Raw genomic sequence first — 23,683 nt, 5'->3', positions numbered from 1 at the left:
AATGCTGCGCTAAAAATACATCCTTCAGTTGTTTTAGTAATTGGAATTATATTTAAGTGGAATGAAAGATAAAATGGACACAAACTTTCTAAAACAAGTTATTGATAAATCAATTTATTCATGCAGGTTACACTACACTAACTGGTTACCTGTTCATATGCAATAGCATCCTATAATCATTGAAATAAGACTCTGTTTACTTGTTTACAAACCACAAACACAAAGGCAAATATCATGCAATGAATTGAAAAGAGGCAATTTCATTATGATTCAATGCTAAACTTTTTTGATGCACTTCAAATTAAAATTTATTTACTGAAAGTAACATCTTTTTTTATCTTTAATGTATGGCAACAATTAGATAACAGAAAGAACCAAACGTAAAATGATTCTAAATGTGTAACAATTACATTACAGGTTCATTAATTCTTTTGTTTACCACTGGTGTCCTTAAAACCAACTGGCTCTAATAAATGAATACAAAATTGGAAGACAATATCACATCTCATTAAAGTACATGATCCCGTTCAATGACTAAATACTTGTTCATTTATAATTCCATCACATAAATTCTAAGTCTCACTCAAGGTTTTGTATCTCAAAATTGAATAAAAGAGCTAAACAAAGTAAAATATTTGTTTTAATGCACTAACTAAACATCCCGTATTACCTTTGATTTCACCAAACCATTTACTTAGTCAACTACAATTCCAGATGTTTGGCAATTTATCACACAACCACTATTTTAAGGTTAATTACACAAGTATTCTGTTACAGCACCAGTTACAATTTGTTCAATATTTTACTCAAACGATATTCTCGATCCTTTGAATTATTTTTGATAAATCGATTTTACTCTGTTTGTATCATGTGTAAAATCTCTTTCAACTATGCAGCTTTGTTTGTTTGACATGGTAAATATGTTCTTAACAGTATAATAATGGGATAATTCAAATATCTGTGTCAACACGTTGAATGAAGCTTCAAATTGTTAATACTGCTTTGCTCAACCATAATAGAAAAGTTTGTTTTTCTTTTTTTGCAAACATAGCAAATGTTTATACATCAAGCATTTATTCATAGTAGTGTGTTTAACATTTTTTTAAGAAATGGACTAAAAACGCCACCTATTCTTTGTTAAGCAAAATTTCAAGTAATTGAGGGTTTATCATGAAAACATTGTATCTGACTCACATTTTGATATAAGATACAATTGTTTCCTGCTCAACCTTGAAAATGCTGCTAGTTGAAATCATGAACATTAAAACAACATGAATTAATTTCAAATGCTTAATAAACGTGATCAATTAGACATTAAGTCCATCAGGTAATTTTTTTGTTAGTAACATCACTCAAAAAGTATCCTACAATATCAAAACTGTTAAAACATCCTATTAATTGTTATTGAATCATTTCAAATTAGAGTTTAACAAACATAAACAGTTGTGTCACAAAGTATTCCCCAAAACGCTTATTTTAAAACATATCACTAGTGAAAAGTTACATGATGTGAGCAACGACATGCTAAAATAAGTCTTATGTCATATGATTAACTCCAGACCAGGAGTGTGGCAACGAGCTACGTTGTTTGCTATAAAGTCAGGCAAAGTTAGGCAATCTCATTGGCTGACAGGGTAGCTCCTGATCAGAATGCACTGCCAGCTTAGGGCATAAAACCCATTTTTGCATGTCGCAGTTCATAACCATTGCAAAACGGTAGTCAAGTATCTTCATACAAACACAACGATAAAAACAACAACGTAAAAAATGTTACACAGCTTATCACAGCAGTAGAGATCTGACTAGCTATTGGGTGAAAAGAATGGGGGAAAATAATAGTATCAAAGTCTACATCTACATTGGCACTACAGTGTCTTACAAATAAGTTTTCATTACCTCCTGAAAATAGGTGTAGAAACGAAATATTGGTTATTATGAAAGTATTCAATTAATGAAATAAAGCTTTCATCTTTGCAAGTTGTTGATGTTGTGTTCCAATTCGCTAATAAATAAATGGTCTTATTCGTTCATAAATAGACTAAATCAATTGAGATGGGGTTTTCATTTAATTTTATATTTCTGTGATCCGCCTGATTAGACACTAAAAGCAACACCAGACCAAAGTTTCTGAAATTAAAACGTTGACAATAATAACAAGGGACAAAATTGTCACAAAACCAGGTTTTCATTGTGAAAAAAAAATCTGATAAAGGGAGAAAACTCAAACTGAACTTTTGAAATGACCAAAAAAAATTAACCCCCTTTGTAAGTTTTTTTTTTTTTTTTAAATCTATTTTTAGTCGTGGCGACCTTGACATTGGAGATATTGACGTGATTCTTTCGTGGGACACACCGTCCCATGATGGTGAACAAATGTGCCAAATGATTTTAAAATCTCACAATGAATGACATAGTTATGGCCAGGACAAGCTCATTTATGGCCATTTTTGACCTTTGAACTCAAAGTGTGACCTTGACCTTGGAGATATCGACGTAATTATTTCGCGCAACACACCGTCCAATGATGGTGAACAAATGTGCCAAATGATTTTAAAATCTGACGATGAACGACATAGTTATGGCTCGGACAAGCTCATTTAGGGCCATTTTTGACCTTTGAACTCAAAGTGTGACCTTGACCTTGGAGATATCGACGTAATTATTTTGCGCGACACACCGTCCAATGATGGTGAACAAATGTGCCAAATGACTTAAAATCTGACAATGAACGACATAGTTATGGCCCGGACAAGCTCATTCCGCCAGCCCGCCAGCCAGCCAGCCCGCCAGCCAGCCAGCCAGCCAGCCCGCCCGCATTCGCCAATCTAATAACCAGTTTTTTCCTTCGGAAAACCTGGTTAAAAACTAAGTGAATTTTCTTTGTCATTTTTCATATTTAACATTCTTGGCCTGAAAAATCTTTAGGTTCCAAAATATTATCAAACAAATTTCTACAACCTTAAAATTACACAATTTATAATTGATGAGTGATAGAATGAAGAAATATCGTTTTAGAAGCTGTTTGACAAACAGTTTTATGGTCGGCACAATAAGGCAACACCCACTTACCGGCAACAGACTTATCTATGTAACATACAGATAAATATTGAGAAGAAAGCCACATGTTTGTATTTAATAGGTAAGAAAACACGATATTTTTCAAAATAATTGTCCAGAATTCATTTCTTTATTGATCTTGTAATAGTAAAAATACCAGAAAGAAAAAATCCCAAACTCAAAATTTAAATTTTAAGGAGATCCTATGTTTAAGCTTTAAATGAAGTCAGAAAGACTTGCAGGTCATTCTAGTGTTATTTGTCAAGAAAAGCATAAAATTTGTTTACACTGAAATTAGTCAAGTTATCCTACAATATAACAGTCAAATATTGCAAATAAAGAGTTGCATGGATATAAGTGCATTACAAGCAATGAGACAGATGAAAAGATTCAAAATGCAGCAACATAATAGCGCATTTGTTGTTGTGTGGTTGCAATGATGCTCTGTTCACATGTATTTGTGATATCAGATACTTTGTAAATATGTTGTACATCTTGAAGATTTAGCTTAATATCTTACTTCAACTGATATGACAGCTGGTGACTTAACGATATTTCTTTCTGAGTACAATGAGTGCTACATATCCACACACAAGCCCTGATCTGGGAAAACAGGGCTTAATGCTTGTTTGTAAAGTGTCGTACCATATTAACCTGTGCATAGATTGGATTTTTGTTTAGAAGGGACTTCCTTTATATCAAAACTTCCATACAAGCAGCAATTGTTGTCCCTGACTTGCCTGTGTGGACTTCACAAGCTAATTTGGGACAACACTCTCAGCACATGCATTAAGCCCTGTTGTCCCACAGTGAGACTGATTTGTATTTGTTGTGAAATCAGATTCATTCAAAATATTTTGCACAACTTAAGTTGTAGCTTTAAACACTTATACAAGCCGGAATGACACCAGGTGACTAGACATATTTTTTTTTAGTACAACCCATGCCACTTATCCATATATTCATTTTTAATGCACACCAATTTGAGTACGTTTTAAATCTATGTGTGTGAGTGCACGATACCCTACCAGTCTTGAAAGTATGAGGGATATATGTATTCAGTGTTTGTGCGTGTAAGCTACTCAACAAGCCATGTGTTAAACAATATTGTCAGTGTGTATGTCTTACCTGCATTTTGTCCACCTGCTGTCTGACAGGTGTGGAGTGGGTGGGACTGGACATGATGTCTCGGGTCTCCAGAAGCTTGCCCTCCAACTGCTGAACCTCCTCCTGGAAGTCAGACATGGCAACAGTTGAGCATTTTTAGCCAGGGCCCTCGTTTGGCCGTTTTTGGGGCCGAAATTCTGCCCCATTTCCCCCTTAATATAGTATACTTTTTTCCCCAATTTCAGCTAAAAATTCCCCCCTCCAATTTTCCCTCGTGCTATTAACCTTTGATTAAATGTATATTTATGTAAATAGAGAATACTATGTTAGTGTGATTGTGTACTTAAATTTATCTCACGAGTGAAGAAAGGTTTACATGGCGAGGCTTGCCGAGCCTTGTAAGCCTTTCTGGAACGAGTGGGATAAATTTAAGTACACAATCACACTAACATAGTATTCTATTTATCCTACAATATTTTTTTTTTATTTAATTTATTTCTGATGCAATAAAAATAGTAGACTTTAATTTATAAAATAAAAGCAATAACACATTAAAATAGCTGAATCTAACATTGCGTAGTAATATTAATTGTGATCTTTCCCGTTTACGGAACTCGAAATAGTCCTTAAGAATTCCACGCAAAAGAAGAGTAACGAGACAAAATATTGCTATACGCCTCAATTCAAATTTAATCAGCGTTCCAAATGTTACACATTCAAGTAGAACACAGATGGTTGTGTTCAAACTACAATTCTGGTTTCATCACTGTAAAATACCGAAAACAAAAATGGCTGCCATTTTGAAATTTACAAAATGTGTAGAAACCTACGTGAAGTTGTGTAGATCTTCTAACCATGTTTATTTTCGTAAAGTTTAATTTGCTGCCATGACGAGTTAAAATTCTGGACACATTTCTTCATCGCCATCCATCTTTTCCATTTTAACGCACTGGATGCAAGCAGGCAATTCTTTGTGAATAGACATTCTTTGATCGACTGACAAAGGAACGACTTATTCATCAAAGAAATTACCGTTTTTTACTCAACACCAATTTTCTTCCAACAGTTAAAGAACAATTCACTGATACTTTTCTTAAATTTAATCCATCAATTGTTCATCAAAACATCGCGTTATTCGAGTACATTCAACATTTTAACGAAATCGAAAATGCAATCTCACCAGTTTCATTCAAGTTTTATATCCCAACACTGTTATTCACATTCATTATATGATAATAATCTATCGTAAACACACACAATAATCATTCGATGCTTAAAAATGATTTAATTGTTAAATAAAAACCCTCGAGGTCCGAATTTATATTGTCCTTAAATCCAAAGCGTCTAGCTAATTTCGTCATTTAAATTACGTCACACGAGATACGTCGTAAATTGCGTAATCGATTGAATGAAATAAAAGTACGGAAAGCTGGTTCTTCATAAATTTTAGTGAACAACCAAAATAGTATTATAGTATGACTCAAAACCTGTGCCCATCTATAATTTAGTATAAAAGTAAGATATGTATTATAGACGTTAATACACGGCTGAGCCGGGCCGGGCAGTGATAATCGGCCATAGGTCGCAAACCAGGTTTATGCCCATTGCAGGCAGATTATCACTGCTCGGCCCATCTCAGCCGTGTATTATCCTCTAAATAATCCATCCTAAACACACACACTCGTTAACTCGTTAAACGACTGCATACCCAATGACCTGAATGACGCAATCAGGGGTGAAAGGCCAAAAAAAGTAGTCCCTATGTTCTAAAAATATCTGTGGAATAAACCTTATCTAATAATAACCGTGGAGAAAACCTTATCTTTTCTTTATGAGTCGTATTTGTTCTATAAAATCATTTAGCTGTAGGATAAATTACATAGAAATATAGCAATTTTAAGTGTTGAATGGTTGGTGAAAAGATCTAAAATTCCCCTTTTTGTCCAAAACGACGCAAAATTCCCCCCTCTAAGTGCCCCGACCCCAATCCCCCAAAGTGCAGCAAGGGCCCTGTGAGCATTAAACAGAGGATATTTTTTTTCTCTCAATGTGCTCATCTTGTTTAATAATGGGAATATGGTGTTTGCATAGCATTCAAAAAGTCCCTGGTTCAATCACCACTTTGGAAGCCTTCTTAACATGTTCTTAAACTATAAATAAAGTATGGGCTCTACCCAGACAACAGACTTCAAAGTGCCTCAAAAAGTAATCAAGCTTATATTGATACATCTACACTAAAAAGACTTTTTTATCTCAGGACACTTCCACATAATTTCAACCCACTCACCTTGTAGGACTTATAGTTTCTATCCACCGTGCGGAGTTTGTCCCCTTGTTCCCGAGCCTGAGACTCGAGACTCTTAACTCGGTTGTTGAGGTTTGCGAGACTCTGTCGGATCAACTCATGGCTGTCAGCGTTGGTTACGGAGAGAAGTTCCTGGGCGGCTCGGCTCATTGACTGAATCTCGCCTTGCAAGGAGCGGATCTCTCGCTGAATATCCTGTAAAATATCAACATAGTCTGAATTACCGCTACAGGATATCACCTAAATCTCAACCCGCATGGAACTAGTTCTTTGCTGTGCATTTTTTGACATGACGTAGACTAACAAGTACTTGTTTTTCACTGACTCAGCCAGATCACATGACTTTTTATTTTTTCTATATTACATTTGTTATTTTAAATGATGTCACGGATTTTAACAAGATGACATTACATTGTACAGATTATACATTAAATTTTCCTTCTGTTGTTGATGGAAAAGAACTGTTATTGGAAAGATAAATTTGTAAAAAGGCTTACCGACACCACATGTCAGATATAGTGCGTATCTGAGGTGGAAAGGTATAAACACCATAAGTACATTGGGGAATCTTGTATGCTTCTTTAACTACACAGTACAAGCTTCACTCACCTCATTTTCCTGCACTTTCTCCTCGGAGTTCATGGTGGAGTCAGGCGCAAACAGTTTCTGCTCCGTGAGGTCGAGCCAGCGGGAGACATTGGCCAAGGCGTCCTGGTAGCTCTGTTGGAACTCCAGGGCCTTGTCCAATCGCAACTGTTTGTCATCCACCTGGGGCATGGGGGAAACATAGGATGTTCAAAGGGTCTTAACGCATGTGCGTAATGTGTCATCCCAGATTAGTCTGTGCAGTCCACTAAGAAGTACTTGTTTTTCACATGACTTTTTTACTTTTTTTTATATTAGACTGGTTATTTTAAATGACGTAACAGAACAAGGCAACATTATATTATACAGAACAGCCAACTTTCCTTCTTTTGTTGATGGAAAAGAAGTGTACGAAAGATGACCTGGGGCAAGGGGGAAACATAGTGTTTAAAGGGTCTTGAAAACTACCTTGCATATTGTGAAAGTTTTGTATATTGGCCTCACTCTGGGAAAACCAGGCTTAATGCATGTGCGTAAAGTGCCATCTCTGAATAGCCGGGACAATGGCGTTCTTTTTTTTTTAAAGAAAAAATTTTCTTAGCGAAAATTCAGTTTAGGTGTAAAGTGGAGTACCTGATTAACCTGTGCACAGGCTTATCTATGACCACTCTTTACATGCATGCATTAAGCCCCACTTTCCCAGAGAGGCTAAATAATAGTCCCAAACAAGCTTTACTTTCTTCAGCAGGGGGCGAGGGGAAACAGGGTATTTTGAGAGGACTACAGTGCTGTTTTATGTATTGATAAAGTAGACAGGTTTTGATATAACAAAAATTATAGCCTTTAAACATGGTTTGAAAGGGTTTTTCTTAATTATAAAACAGGACCATTGCTGTATTAAAATCTTAAAAATTAAATTGTGGTACTCTCAGAACAAAATTATACTCATTAACATACACAGCTTATAATTATCCAATTGAGACATATATATTTTATATATCTCAGAGAGAAAACTATCTCTGAGGAATCTGACCATATCAGACAAAACCCATGCACAGCTTAAAACTTGAATCTCCGTCCCCAGGCAAATACACAGACTACATAGAACATTTTAAGCATTAAATAAACTTGAGACGCACTCTGGGTAAACAGGGCTAAATGCATGTGCCTTAAGTGTAGTACCAGATTAGCTTGTGCAGTCAGTACAGGCTGCATGTGCGTAAAGTGTAGTACCAGATTAGCCTGTGCAGTCAGTACAGGCTGCATGTGCGTAAAGTGAAGTACCAGATTAGCCTGTGCAGTCAGTACAGGCTGCATGTGCGTAAAGTGTAGTACCAGATTAGCTTGTGCAGTCAGTACAGGCTGCATGTGCGTAAAGTGTAGTACCAGATTAGCCTGTGCAGTCAGTACAGGCTGCATGTGCGTAAAGTGTAGTACCAGATTAGCCTGTGCAGTCAGTACAGGCTAATCACAAACGATTTCTTTGCATTTTTTAAATTTTTCATTAATAAGTCTCTTCTTAACAAAAATCAATCTAGGCAGAAAGTGTCTTTCCTGATTAGCCTGAGCTGACAGCACAGGCTACTCTGGGAAGTCACTTTACACATGTGCATTAAGCCCAGTTTTCCAACAGCTTGGCTCATATGGTGTAATACACTACCTGCACTTGTAGTTGTTTCCAGAGGTCATTCAGTGCAGCAAGGTGGCGTCTCACATCCTTCAACTGTGGGGTGTGGTCAGGGTCGTAACTACGGCGACCATACTTGGCTGGGCCAATCAGATCCTGTCAGAGGGAAATGAAATGTGCTAGATATCCATGATTAGAAAAAGCTGGATACCATTTATATTTTTTTCTTATTATAAACTCCTGTTTTCAGTTCTTGCAGGACAATGTTTACATTTAAAATTCAAATTTATATTTTAGTTCACATAAGTAAAAGTAAGGAGTGCTGTTTAGATAATCATCAACATTTCCATTCGATGAAAATTGTGTTCAGAACATATCTTAACAAGAGTTCCGCGGTCGGAGATGACCGCATTGAAGCCGGATTTTTTATTTAAATGACAGGAAAGTACCTTTCGTGTTTTTGTCAATGCAATACTTAAATTACTGAAATATTGTTCAAAGGTCAAAATGAAATGTAAGTACTTTTCAAGGCATGAGCAAACCTTGTGTTATGTTTTGAATGCATGCATATACATGAACAACAATAACATTTAAGGTCACAAATATGAACTTGAATTGACAATTAGGAAAGTTTGATCTCAATTTTTTTATTAGCAAATTAGTAAGATATTGTTTGAAGTTTCCATCAATTTCATTATCAAATGTAAGAAAATAAACTTAGATGAAATAATACTATTTATTGTTTTGCTTTCACATACCTACACAGAAATCCAGACAGCCTTATGATCACTCCAAAAGGTTATAACAATTTTAACATTTTAACATTTAAGGTCACAGTGACCTTGACCTTCAAATGAATGACATTGAAATGACCAGTGGTCATCTTCTAGTACTGGCCAATCTTTATTTCAAGTTTGAAGACTCTAGGTACAAGCATACCAAAGTTATAACATGAAATAAGAACTTTAACATTTTTACATTCAAGGTCACAGTGACCTTGACCTTCAAATGAATGACCTTGAAATGTCCAGTGGTTACTTACTAGTTCTGGCCAACCTTCATGTCAAGTTTCAAGACTCTAGGTCCAAGCATACCAAAGTTATAACAACTTTAACATTTTTACATTCAAGGTCACAGTGACCTTGACCTTCAAATGAATGACCTTGAAATGTCCAGTGGTTACTTACTAGTTCTGGCCAACCTTCATGTCAAGTTTCAAGACTCTAGGTCCAAGCATACCAAAGTTATAACAACTTTAACATTTTTATATTGAAGGTCACAGTGACCTTCACCTTCAAATGAATGACCTTGAAATGACCAGTGGTCATCTGTTAATCTTGGCCAACCTTCATGTCAAGTTTGAAGACTCTAGGTCCAAGCATACCAAAGTTATACCATGAAATAAGAACTTTAACATTTTTACATTCAAGGTCACAGTGACCTTGACCTTCAAATGAATGACCTTGAAATGACCAGTGGTTACTAACTAGTTATGGCCAACCTTCATGTCAAGTTTCAAGACTCTAGGTCCAAGCATACCAAAGTTATAAGAACTTTAACATTTTTTATATTGAAGGTCACAGTGACCTTGACCTTCAAATGAATGACCTTGAAATGACCAGTGGTCATCTGTTAATCCTGGCCAACCTTCATGTCAAGTTTGAAGACTCTAGGTCCAAGCATACCAAAGTTATACCATGAAATAAGAACTTTAACATTTTCGAGCACGCCGCCACCCCGCCCGCCCCCCCGCCCGCCCGACAACATCAATCTATAAGCCGAGATTTTTTCGAAAAAAATCCGGCTAAAAACTAACTTAAAATAGTCTGGTAGCCCAAGGTTTTCACAGTAGGATCACATATATATTATTTCCTAAAATTCAAAACTCAGTTTCAAGCAGAATGCTATGCTATTTTATTGTCGACTTAAAATAAGGTTGAATTATAGACATTGCTAAAAGATATCACAAAGAATTTCATTAAAATGTCCAAAACCCTTTCACACTCAGAAGCAAAGTGAAAATGGCTCTATGCAACAAGCATTAAACCCGAAAAGCCTGCAAGTTAACTCGCAGCCTGTTCAGGTTTTATGCTTTTGCTTCTGATCAGTATCTTAGGGTTAAATATTTAGCCTTTACAACTTAGATCTTTTAAGAAAGGTATTAATTTTAATTTGTTTTTTCTAAGGGACTACAAATGCATGGAAGTGGGTATCTGCGTAAAGGGATAACATACATTAGATTTCTGTACGAGATCTTCAAGGTGCTCTTTCTTCTGCTGCAGCTCACGTGACAGTGACTCCCAGCGAGGCTGTAGGTCCTCCTCTCTCAGGGGAGGGAACCCCTGGGTAATGATAGTAGTTTCCCTTGGGCGTGGGTGATCTCGGGACCGCATCTCTGTGCTCAGCTGACGGACTAGTGTGCGATGCTGCGATAGGTCTGACTGAAGTTGCTGAAAATAAGGTATATAATTTCCTAACTGATCGATTAATATCTTTTTCATAATGTTAATATAATGTTTTTTAATATAAAGTACGTTATTTTGATATTAAGTACTATGTCTGTCCATTAAAAACAAAACCTGAAAAAATTATATCACAGTTTGGTATTTTCCAACCAAAATCAAACCATAACTATTATAGCCAATACCTGCTGTAATTCTTGTTTTTGATGTGGCGTCATGGAAACAAGTGCGGCCTCCTCAGAAACAAAAGGACCGTGAGACAAATTCTTTGTGTCTGTGATCCATCGCTGCAGATTTTTTAGGTTTTGCTCGTAATCGTCCATCTCCCGCGTTCGTTTCTCGCTCTCCTTGATCGCTGCGCGGAGTGGTGCCTGCTTCTCAATGGCCGCCAGCTTGAGGTTTCCGAGGTTCTGCTGTTGGGTGGCGAGCTGTGTACGAAGTTTATCTGCAGACTCGGGAGTCTCGAGCTCGCAGAGGTTGTCGCACTGAAGGGCGAGGTCTGCAACGTGCTGCAGACGTCTGTTCAGCTCGTTTTGAAGGTCCTGTGGTTAGACAATAGAAAACAATAGAAAACAATGTAGTATGTGTATTTGACATAAGACAATAAACTTAAAATTGACGTAATTTTGGTCATAAAGCACAACACAGTTAATTTCATGACATGAATTCATTTGATGTCATGTGAGGTCTATCGTTATTCTACAATAAGCACTTTTCCGTGACTTTTGCATTTAAAGTGATCGTGTTTTTTATCATTATAACTGCCTTTCCAAACTGTGTTCATGCAATCAAGAAGAGTGTGAATTGTCATTCATTCATTTTCTAGGGGACTACAAATAGGTCAAAACGTGTTTCTGAGCAGTAAAGGGTTACAGATGCAAAGACCACTTATTTACTTGTTTCCACCACACAGACCTTGTTTTCCTGCAGCTGCACTTGTAGGGCCCCCACACTGTCAGTGACGAGGGGTGTGGCCGCCTGGCGGACCTTCATCTCCCCCAGCCAGTCCTCGATGGCCTTCACATGCTTCTTGTACGCCCCCAGGGCCACAGTGTGACGCTCCTTACCCTTGATGGCGTTCTATAAACAGATAAGTACATGAGCCTCAAAAAGCCATACCGGGGTTCACAAGTGTGCAGTCTTGTTGGGATCTACTCTGTCAGCTATAAAGGCATGACGAATGGTTTCATTAGCAGAGAGGGAAGCTCCCGGCCAGAGGTACGCTGGTGGCATATGGCGTAAAACCAAACTTCATACATTTGACATTGAGTTAATGAATAGAGGCCCTGATTTCATCACAACATTAGTCTACCTGACAGATCTTGGCCAAATAAATCACCCCTCAGGCATACCTGCAGGATCTTGGCATTAACGTCAGCCATTGCCTGGAGGGAATTGATCTTTTCATTGATCATGGAGAGGGTGGCCTGCATCGCCAAATAAATGAGCATTATTCATGAAAAACTGGGCTTCATGCATGTGCCTAAAGTGTCGTTCCAGATTAGCCTGTGCAGTCTGCACATTCTAATCAGGGTTGACACTTTCAGCCTAGAAAAACTTCCTGTAAAAGGAAATATACCAAAAAGCGGAAAGTGTAGTCCCTGATAGCCAGTCTGCACAGGCTAATCTGGGACAACACTTTACACCCATGCATTCAATCATCCCTCTGGGTTACCTGGAGGATCTTAGCTTTGTCGTCGGCCATGGCCTGCAGTGAGTTGATCTTGTCAGTGAGCATGGACAGGGTAGCCTGCATGGCCTGGTACCCCTCAGGGTCTGAGGACTCCATGATCTGACGACCTCGCTCCTTAACGCGCGCTATGTCCTCCCGGATACATTCGATCTCTTGTTCTGCCTCCTGCAGTACACAAAACACATGATTTTTTTAGATATTACATATACATAAATTATGTATTCCAATACATAGTGATAACACACTTTCAGGTACATTTGATCTTTTAATCCACCTCATGTAAAACACAAAATAGATACATGCTTTTGAGGAATTAGATGTTCCAAGACATAATGATCATGTGCTATATTCTTTCCAATACATTCAATTTCTTGTTCCTCCAACTGTAATACACAAAATAAATAAGAAATCTTTTTCTCTTTTGATGCAGGAAATTTGCGGTATAAATTGTTAATATTCCTAGACATAATGATTATGTGCTATGTCCTCCTGGATAGATTGTATTGGTTGTACAGCTTCCTGTTATACCAAACTGAAAGATTACTGAAAACTTGCATGTCCCTGTATGTGAGTATTATTTGTCATGATGTATCAAATTCATTACATTTTGTGATCTCATGTTTTACATACTGTGACACAATATTGACAGATGGTTTACAAGAACTTATTACTATAATAGTACATGTATTATACTATTTGAGTAGCATTTTATGCTGTACAGATACCAACTATTAAAACATATTTTGTGATTTTATTATAAATGAATTAATTTTGACATTTAACCTCAATGAGTTATCATTTTAAAAAGCTCTCACTATTGAAATAACGTGAAGTAAAAGAATGTTTCCCAATTGTAACAAACACTATAGTATTACACACTATGTAAATCCGATTTAAATGCTTATACTATTGATTGTGCACTTTTGGAGGAAATACCCTTGATAAACGAGGGTGAACTCTTCAATCTAGGGTTCAACGATTGAATCTTGAGCATGTTCCAAAACGCAGAGGCTAAGCTGACAAAGAATCTGACAGTTTTGCAGGTCTTAGGCACTATGTGAATTACGTATGATTAAATAACAGAAGTTAGCGGAACATAATCTTATTGAGTGATTTTGTTGAATAAATGTCAACTTTTCTGCGTATCCTTATCTTTACATCTTTACATTTGGGATAAAAACATAAGAACACAATCACAGATCAATAAGAACAAGGGCATTTTTTAACCCTTTACCACTTAGATTGTGTATTTTTACGCATTTGTAGTCCCTTAGAAAGTTAAATTTTATTAAAGACTTTTTTAACTAGATTCAAGTTTAAAAGGCTTCATTTCCAACCCTTAGTTACTGATGAGCAGCAAACAGTATAAAACCTGAACAGACTGCGAGTTACTCGCAAGCTGTTCTGGTTTTATGCGGTTTGCACATAGCCATTTTTACTTTGCTTTTGAGTAAAAAAAGGTAAAGAAGTGGTATGGTGGTAAAAAAGAGAATTGGACTTGCAACTAACTAATAAATTACTTTGTAAAATTATTATAATGTGGGTAGATGTTTTATTTGACTTATGTAACAATTAATTCAAATTGATATATATAGGATCTGGCCACGAGTTGTCATATCATACCATATTTTATTAAACGAGTTCAGGAATTTTGTAAGTAAGCGAGCCTTTGGCGAGCTTATTAACGAATTTCCTGGACGAGTTTAATAAAATATGGTATGATATGACAACGAGTGTCAGATCTTTTTTATCACATGCTTTTAAATGAGCAAATTAAATAAATATTTACGCAAACATAATGATAAATCTGGAATATTGTTTACATTTCCTGACGTCATTTGGAATGCCTCGGCTTTTACAAAGCAAAATAACAAAATGTGATTGGTCAATAAACGAAAACTAAGCCAATGAAAACGCTTAAAAATGTTGCATTACACATGTTTAATATAAAAAAATATGTAATGGTTGTATTACATTGGAAACAGGGTATAGCATGTGATAAAACTTATCTACACAATTTTTAACTGTGTTGCAAATGTAATTATATTGGGAATATTAAATTAAACAAAGCTTCTAAAAAATACTTAAAACAATTATAAAAGCCAGAAGAGAAGGTATTGTTGTTATATAGTCAAACTGATTTTGTTTTTATTAAGCTAAACTAGTGCTGAAATTTGGCAGAACGAAGGCCTAACCTAATCAGCACACATATAAGGAACATGCTTGGACTCGAAACCTCCCCCTGTGAGTCTTGTGTGCATAAAAGCCTCGAGTGGAAAGTATATTTATTGATTAAACAGTTTCACAGCAAGCAAATATTTATCTGGTTTTGAAATTTAGAAAATGATGTTTTCTTTTCATATTTTAAATACAAATACTTTTCAAAAAGAGGGTAGCAAGTTACATATTTCAATACTTGAGAACTGGTCAAAATCATAGAGTAAATAGAATTGAAGGAATTTAGTTCAACCATTGAGTGGACAAGTAAACATATTAACGGATAAAGGTAGATTTTTAATGTGTAATCCTCAATAGTAAAATAAATATTTGTAGCTTTACAGCAACAGAAATGACGACCAATACAAACAGACCAACACAAACAAACAACATAATGAACAACTTGAGTAGACCAAATAAACATACATTTACTTAAAGCGGGTATATACGATCTTGTCAAATATTTATTAATTAATATAAAATGTGTAAAAAACTTATTATACATATATTTCAATATAAACTAAAATAAAAGTTAAGAAGAACATGTGTCGAAAAATGCTAAATAAGCCAGATATTTAATTCTGAAATCGAAAAAGGCTGTACAGCCAAATTCGTCAGCATGTAAATCATGCATGTACGATGTGAATCTAAATTTAGTTAAACGGTTCATTTGAAATTCCTGCAGCGATATCGATTCATACGACACAGGAACACTTACTAAAAAGACAAATGCATCGGTTATTGTAGGAAAATATGTACGAATTATCTTCGTCACAATCGGCTCGGGGCGCTAATTTGTCTTTGCTGCATTTTATGAAATTCGGCTTTAATGTATAATTTTTCTTGCCTATTTTGTGTAATTGTAACATATTTTATCAATATATTACAATTAAACACATATAAAAAATCGTATAATCTCGCTTTAAATGTCAGCAGTTATTCAAAAGACATCTCTGGTACTAGTATCATCATATTTAAAATAATGAACTTTATCATTAACACTTTCCCACTTAGATGCAAACTGAAAATGGCTATGTGCAAACAGAATAAAATCAGAACAGCCTGCAAGTAACTCGCACTCTGTTCAGGTCTTATGCTGTTTGCTGCTCATCAGTATCTAAGGTTTGGAAATGAAGCCTTAAAACCTTGAGTCTAGTAAGAAAGGTCTTTAATTAAATATATTTTTCTGAGCTTCTACAAAAGTGTGAAAATACGTATCTAAGTGGTAATGGGTTAAATGTAGTAAAAGCAACACCATCAACATAACAAATGATAGCTACATCAGCATACACATTCACCAGGTCACATTACCAGAAGGCACATTTAAGCTTGAATCTCGTGAGACGGTATAAAATTTAATTTGATTTTCTAAGGGCAGCAAGGGCGTCAAAACAAAATAAGTATCAGAGTGGTAAAGGGTTAAAAATGTAATATAATTAAATCTAGCCATACCTTTTGTTCGGCTATCTGCCCGTCTAGATTCCTAAAAGGAGACGTGCCGAGAGGAACCAGCTTCTGCTGAACACGCTCCATCCGGGCAGTCACATCCTGCACCGTCGACTGGTACCGCTCCTGCTTCTGGAGTGCAACATGCAGCTCACGCTCTTTGGTTCCCAGCTGCGAAGAAAGAGAACCAGAATTCTTAGAGGTGTTATTATTTTCTATGTCTGTATTATGGCCGGAAGTTTCCGTATCTGACTCGTTTTCGTCTTCCGTTATTCCGCTGCTAAGAGGTAGTTCTTTAAGACCAGTGACAGAATAATTGTTATATTTCCTCAATTTTGCAATGTTTTCTAATTTATCCTCCTTTTCACTGACAGCAGATACATCCAGAGATATATTGAACACAACTGGTTTAAAGTCAATAAATTGTTCAGATCTAAATTTCCCAGACTCATTATCATCTGACTCCTCACATTTCTCAATCGGACGTAAAGTCCTTGTCCGCCGGCTGAGACTTGGCACACCAACTGACATATTGAAGCTTTCAGAGTGCCCTTTGTATATTTGTATTGTTACGATTGTTAAACAGCAAATTCCAATGCAAATAATTGTCACTTCAAGCTTTCACACATAGATACCTCTGCCTTTTCAAAACTCACGTTTAAATAATTGCATGGTAATTTAATGTTTATTGTCATCTTGTTGAGAGTAAACAAGTAAAACTTCAAAAGTAAATCTCTAAATCTTTGACCTGCAGTTGAGTAAACTCTATGGTAGTAATGCAAATATGACCGACGTATTTTGTAGACTCAGCAAAATCTTGAGGACATTTGAAGAGGATACATATCTATATACTAAAGTTTTCCATTAACAACTGCAAATATATTAAACATCATGGAACAAATAAGACAGAATTTTTGTTGTTGATAATTTTGCACGAAAAAAAATAGCTTCTTGTAGTTTACTTTAAAAAAATAAATATAAAGTCACGTAAAATTTGAGTAGCACATCTCATTTCAAATTTACTAATCAATATCTCCCACTGCTTTGCAAAAAAAATAATTGCAAAATCTGTGCTTAAAAGTTCAACTTTATATTGGTTCTCTACATCTTATATGACTTTCTGAATCTTAAGTCTGTAATAAAACACAATGATAAACAAACTTGATGTTTTTTTGTTTTTTTTCTTCCATTTTTAAACTTCAAACAATTTTTAAAATGTTTAATTTCAAAACGTTCAAATAAATATCCAACACACAATCCCTGAACTTCTATCAGCAACTCATAATTTAAAAGTCTTTGTGTTTATATTATAAGTCAATATCATCCTCATTAACGTATTATCGCTATTCACCTTTGCAGTTTTACAAACACATTAACCAATTATCCCTGTCCTTAATTCAACAAGTGGCAAACTATTATTTATACGTCCATTAATCCCTGCTTAGCAGTTGAATTATTAAATGATTATAGGTCAATAGTGAGAGAAAGCATTGATCCGTTATAAGAAGTTTGCCTTTTGCGGTCAACTTTTGCCTGAGTTTTCTGTTTAATTAGTTACTGACAGATGTTCTTTAATATAGAAACATGAATGGTGTTTCATTAGCAGTCTCAGATCAGTTTGATAACTGTCAAAATACTAGTATACATTATAATGCTCTTAGTAAAAAATTAATATACATGTCCATATTGTGTACTTCAAAATTTGATATATCATTAAAGAAGAAAAAAAAAATCAAAAAAATAGGTTCTTTAGTATTTTTATCAGCGTATATTTCACATTTTTTTCTCTCACAAATGTATAGACTAAAATGTGTAGGAAAATGTATATCATCATATTGAATTTGTAAAATTAACTAAACTTGAAGAAATTGTTACTCAGATTTCAACATAAAATGCAGAATTACTATTCATTAGTATTATTGATTTTTTTTAAATGTATTTACATTTACAAAATCTTAATTATGACCTTTGTTTATATCAGTAATAAGCAATATGGAAATTTAGCACATCAAGACGAAATCACAGCCTATAATTTAATAATTTTACAGAATGTCCACACATTTTAATTTTATTTTTTTTTTAATGTACAATGTTCGATTTGTTTATATTCTATCCATTAAATTTATAAAAAGCATCTTTCACAAAATCCTTGCAGAATTTCAAGTCCATTTCCATAAAAGCCCAGCCCCTTTTCCATCCTTTTCCAGGATAATTTATATTCCATCCTGAGCATTTCTTACATTTTAAATCATATGCTCTCCACATTTAAAGCACATATTGATTAATCTTTATTTCTAGATTTAAAATTCATTAATGGCCTCTCGAGACATAGCTTTCAATGTGTTTAATATCTGCTACCCAACAGCAGTAACTGTTTGTTTTACTCTCAGGTATCAAAAACCTACAATCATACTCATTTAAAGTTCCAATCTTGAAATTCTGATAAAGCTAATTCAGCCATAATTTTATCCACAGTATGACCAATATGAAACAAAAGCACTTTCAATGCCATGATGATATATCTACTAATCCTGGAGCAAATTTCTCTTATATTTAAACATGCCAAGTTAAAACAACAGATATTACAAATTTCAGTATAGGGGCTATAAGTTTTAATCTATGTTGCACGACATTCAAGGATTCATCAATCAATGATAGTATTTACCTTGGTTGAAGGTTTTGTTAAAATTTTAGAAAATTCATTAATATATGTGTCTTGTTCTGTGAAAATTGGGCAAAATGAATGTGCGTTAAGTGTCATCTCAGATTAGCCTGTGCAGTCCACACAGGCTAATCAGGGACAACACTTCACCCACATGCATTATGCCCAGTTTTCTCAGAACGCGACTCATATAGACATTCATAAATTTATTCTCAAATGAAACTCAAATCAATCTCTTAATAAAACTTTCAATAATTCATTATTAAAAGCAATATAATTTTGAGTGATCAATGTGCATTGTATTCAATGTTACTGATTTGTATGAAGCAAAATAAGTTATTTAACATAACTGAACTTAAATTTAGACTTTGCGTTTCTCCATTAAAATATTACGCTTCTCATTTTCTCTGTTAGTAGATAATGGTCCACTACTGTGACATAATCCAATAATTAAAATGACATTAAAGCTACTGTGTTGCATAAACTTGGTTTGAGAAACTGACATAAGTAAATTGGTAAATTTTAGCGTGTCAAACCATCTTCTACAATAAAGTGTCAACCATAACAATTCTGAAGTGCTGGATTGTTGAAAAGTGCGATATATTTATCTTATGGAAAGAAATTCCAATCTATGGCCCATTATTAAGTGATTTTCTAATCCCCATACCAGGCTATTGCTGTTATAAAAACAAAAGATATATTATACTACGAAGGCACTTTCATAAAAAATATATTAAATATCGAGTTTAAATAAATTTTAATAGAAAAACAATCTTGCGCAATATTTTGGTGGTTAACATTCTTTGCTAATTTAAGAACAAAATTGGCAATCTTGCTTTTATTGGCAATAGCCTTCTAAAAGTTCAAGAGGAATTCATGATATGAGTTGACCTCACATATAGACTGTTTACACAAATATGTCTTGTTAGAGTGTTATGTGGTAATAAATACATAATGAATACACAACATTTAAGGTACATCCATAGTTACAACAAAACAACATTTATTATCTATCTACATATACTATACCTGTCGCTGCAAATTTTGCCATGAAGAGCTAAGGTCATCAAACTTAGTACTCCGTGACCCTGCCTTTGACCCTACCAACGACCCTGACCCTCCAAACCGTGACCTTGACCCAAAAGAAGTGCTACGCTCCTGTAAATCTTGCAAGTGCGAGTCTAGCAAGCTGGGCACACTCCGTGACAAATCCTGTTCCGTGAAAGAAAAACACACCTCTATGCAAAATATCCTTGCCACAATCTATCACACACACACAGGAGCAAATCACGAAAAAACACACAGACAATTTAGCAAACAATACATTACCCTAATTTACATCAATAATACAGTAAAGGTGTCTTTGAACACAAATTCTGAATAATTAGAAAGCAGTACCTTAATAAAATTGTAAAATGCATGTGAAAATGTATGAATTTTGATTTCTTTTAAGTCCGTAAATATGCTATATAGCAGCTTCTGTGAAAACAGTGAAGTTTTCACCTATGTGAATACACTTGTAATGATGATTTGATATCTTAAAAATGATTTCCTTTTTATATTGCAGTTAATGCTTTATATCACCAATAAATTGACTTTTATTGATCCTATAGATCTATAGATTGCATTTTCAGATTTCGATCAACAGATTTTGATGTTTATCTGAGCGAGGAAAAGGAAACTATATTAATCTTCATAACTCATGCTTGGGTATTAGCTATATTACCAAGTGCCATCAAACATGCAAAATGTCTTCATACAGATTTGAGTATTCACGGGTATCTACATGCACATGCTATAACATATTTAAACACATTACAGGCACCAAGGAAGCAACATGTATTTCATTTTCACCAAAAGTTTATTAGTATTTACAGTAATTTGAAAATCTAAAGATTCAAATCAAAACAGACACCAATTGATACAACATTGAATTGTTGTTAGCAAGAGGGGAATTTGACAAATATTTTTTAAAATAAATGCAACAAAATTAAAAAAGCACAAAAAATTTAAGTAAACTACAGGTCATTTGTAAGGAGGTACTTGAATCACCAAAATGTTGGGGAACACAAAGAATGTTGTTGCGTAGCAGAAAGTTTAGCAACCAAATTATAAGTCTTGTAAAGTGTGGTGAAAATTAAGATGCAAGTCATTTATTATTTTATAATAATTGTCTATTAAATAAAGTAGCTTGACATTAGACAAGTATAATAGGTATGTTTATTGAAATAACATATAATTAATGGGTCAAACGTCATTGGTGTAATTATTTTATAGTCCTAAAGAAAATGTATATTTCTTCAACAAAAAAAATAAAACAAAGACTGCATAATAAAGTACTTAAAAACAAAAACAAATTGATTTATTACATATTACACTTTTCCTAGTCTTACAAATGACCTTTCACCTGATAACATAAAGGTTAATATAACAAAGCACCCACCGGGTCCCAGGTCCCTTTGTTAGGCAAGGCAAGTTTATCTTTGTTAGAGCGTGCACCCATTGACCTCATTTGAGTAGATGTCAAGGACTTTGACATCGGTCCTTCTGGAATATGACCTTGATCATTTGTTTCCGCAGTGACAGTAGGAGACAATGACCTATGACCTCTGAGTCTCTCAGATGACAAAGTCCTTTTTTCTGGACTTTCTGATGACCTTGATCTATCCTTGTAGGAAAGGTCATGATGTGACTTTGAGGTAGGTGGCAAGGTCAAAGGCGAAGGTGACCTTGGTTTGTATGATGATCTGTTTTCGTGCAGTAAACTCCTTCTTGGTTCTGATTCTAGTTCAGATTTACCTTCAGGTACACCAAACGAATGATCCCCTTTTATTGGTCCCTTAGTTGCCTTTGCTTCTGCTTTCATTTTCCATGGCTTCTGTGCTGGAGCAGATTTGCTGAGTGTGTCTTCGCCATTCTGAGGATCATTATTAAAATCATTTCCTAAGTTCTTAAAATAATCCTTCTCCAGATCTTCAGGCTGGTTTGGATTCCCTTCCAGTTTTGCAGCTAAGAATTTAGACCTGGGTTGATATGGTTTCAAAGCCTCCTCCTTCCTCTTCTTCAAAGCTAAAGACTCTGCAGGTAATTCCATGCTTCCACCTGCAGTAGGCCTGCTTAGAGGCTGACCAGACACAGCAAGAGACCCTTCAGACGTAGTGACAGGGAGAGAGGAGAGAGAGACTGAATCTTCCCTCTCATTTGACCTTGACCTGCTTGACATTGGTTCATCCGTGCTACCTGATTTTACACTTGCCCCATCAAGGTCTTTATCAAATGAGTATTTTAAGGTCTTTGGTTTTCTGTGTTCAGAGTCTGCTCTGTCATTGCTGAGAGTCCTTTTGGGACCTGAGGCAGCACTGTACATAGGTACACTGAGCGATATTTCCATGGTGTCACTGCAAGGTAAGGACGTTTCCGACGTGGTAATATGAGCGTCCGTTAAGGTTCCAGCTGATGTTGATGGTGAAAAAGGAACACCACTGTCTAATTCAGACATTCTTGAATCACCTTGACCTTTGGGAGATTTGACCTTCAACTCTGGACTGGTTTTACACACTGTTGGTGATGAGAGAATTTTGGCTTTCACAGAAATGTCCACTCTCTCATTTGAATTCGAAAAAGGTTTCCTAGGACTTACATTAGGCAAGGACCCAAATGATGTGTCACTTGATTTAGATTTATCGCCTACCAATGATGGGAAATTAAAAGAAGCATCCACATCTTCCTCTTCCAATGGTTCAAGCATAACGTCAGTGTCTTTAAAATGGCCTTCAATACCTTTGAACAGTTTTAAAGGATTTTCGTACTGGGATTTTATCGTCTGCTCAGGACTCCTGGGTGTCCGTGGAGAGGCTAATGGAGAATGGTACGGCTCAAGAGGTGCGTTAAGAGTGTTCACAAGGTCAATAACTCTTGTTTCCCGGTTTCCGCTATGGTACAACTTCCTCGCACACAAGGGACCAAGATCCGCGCTGCGTTCAGCCAGTTCGTGACTTTTTTCACTTAGGATATTAATCTTAGACTGGCAAACTTTAATTTGTTGAGCAAGCACCTGTAAATAGTCCCCAAATAAAGCCACAACAATAACCCATAACATGCAGAGCTAAGCTACAAAGTGGTTCAAGCATTCATTGGAACTACTTCTTAGGAAAACAAACATTTACTGAATTATTCCAAAGACTCTGATAGTTCTTTTTTTGTAAATTTAACACATTTTTATGCTTTTCCAAAGATGATACAAATTGTTTACATTTTGTTTTTTGGGGGGTTCAACTCTGACAAAGAATTTTGAGATCAGTTAATTTACACTTACCAAGCAAATATAGTTCATACATATATCATTCTCAATAACTCTATCAGAAATAAAGGAAATTAATTCTTATTAATGTATAGTTATACTTGAATTGTCTTTACTGATTATCATGATTTGTATTTTTCTTCAAAACTAGTTCCAATAACTGGCATCATGCAAGCTACAAAATAATAATTCCAAGCAACACCAAAATGCATATTACATACA

The 23,683-nt window shown here is 35.3% G+C and overlaps 1 protein-coding gene across 2 annotated transcripts in view; it reads right to left on the bottom strand.

Moving 5' to 3' along the window:
• Positions 1-23,683, bottom strand: part of LOC127873262 (muscle-specific protein 300 kDa-like) — a 229,236-nt gene that overhangs the window by 42,485 nt on the left and 163,068 nt on the right. For both annotated transcript variants that reach the window (XM_052417036.1, XM_052417035.1), the window contains 12 exons: positions 21,605-23,215; positions 20,191-20,373; positions 16,506-16,670; positions 12,819-13,001; positions 12,059-12,223; positions 11,329-11,685; positions 10,916-11,131; positions 8,715-8,837; positions 7,079-7,237; positions 6,452-6,664; positions 4,186-4,287; positions 150-170 (listed from right to left, as the gene is read on the bottom strand). In XM_052417036.1, coding sequence (XP_052272996.1) covers positions 150-170; positions 4,186-4,287; positions 6,452-6,664; positions 7,079-7,237; positions 8,715-8,837; positions 10,916-11,131; positions 11,329-11,685; positions 12,059-12,223; positions 12,819-13,001; positions 16,506-16,670; positions 20,191-20,373; positions 21,605-23,215 — 3,498 coding nt within the window. The remainder of the gene's footprint in view (positions 1-149; positions 171-4,185; positions 4,288-6,451; positions 6,665-7,078; positions 7,238-8,714; positions 8,838-10,915; positions 11,132-11,328; positions 11,686-12,058; positions 12,224-12,818; positions 13,002-16,505; positions 16,671-20,190; positions 20,374-21,604; positions 23,216-23,683) is intronic.

Source organism: Dreissena polymorpha, chromosome 3 (genome assembly GCF_020536995.1).
Source record: "Dreissena polymorpha isolate Duluth1 chromosome 3, UMN_Dpol_1.0, whole genome shotgun sequence".
Classification (NCBI taxonomy): Eukaryota; Metazoa; Mollusca; class Bivalvia; order Myida; family Dreissenidae; genus Dreissena; species Dreissena polymorpha.
The sequence above is the reverse complement of the archived record's forward strand: the minus strand, read 5'-3'. Positions and strand labels throughout refer to the sequence as shown.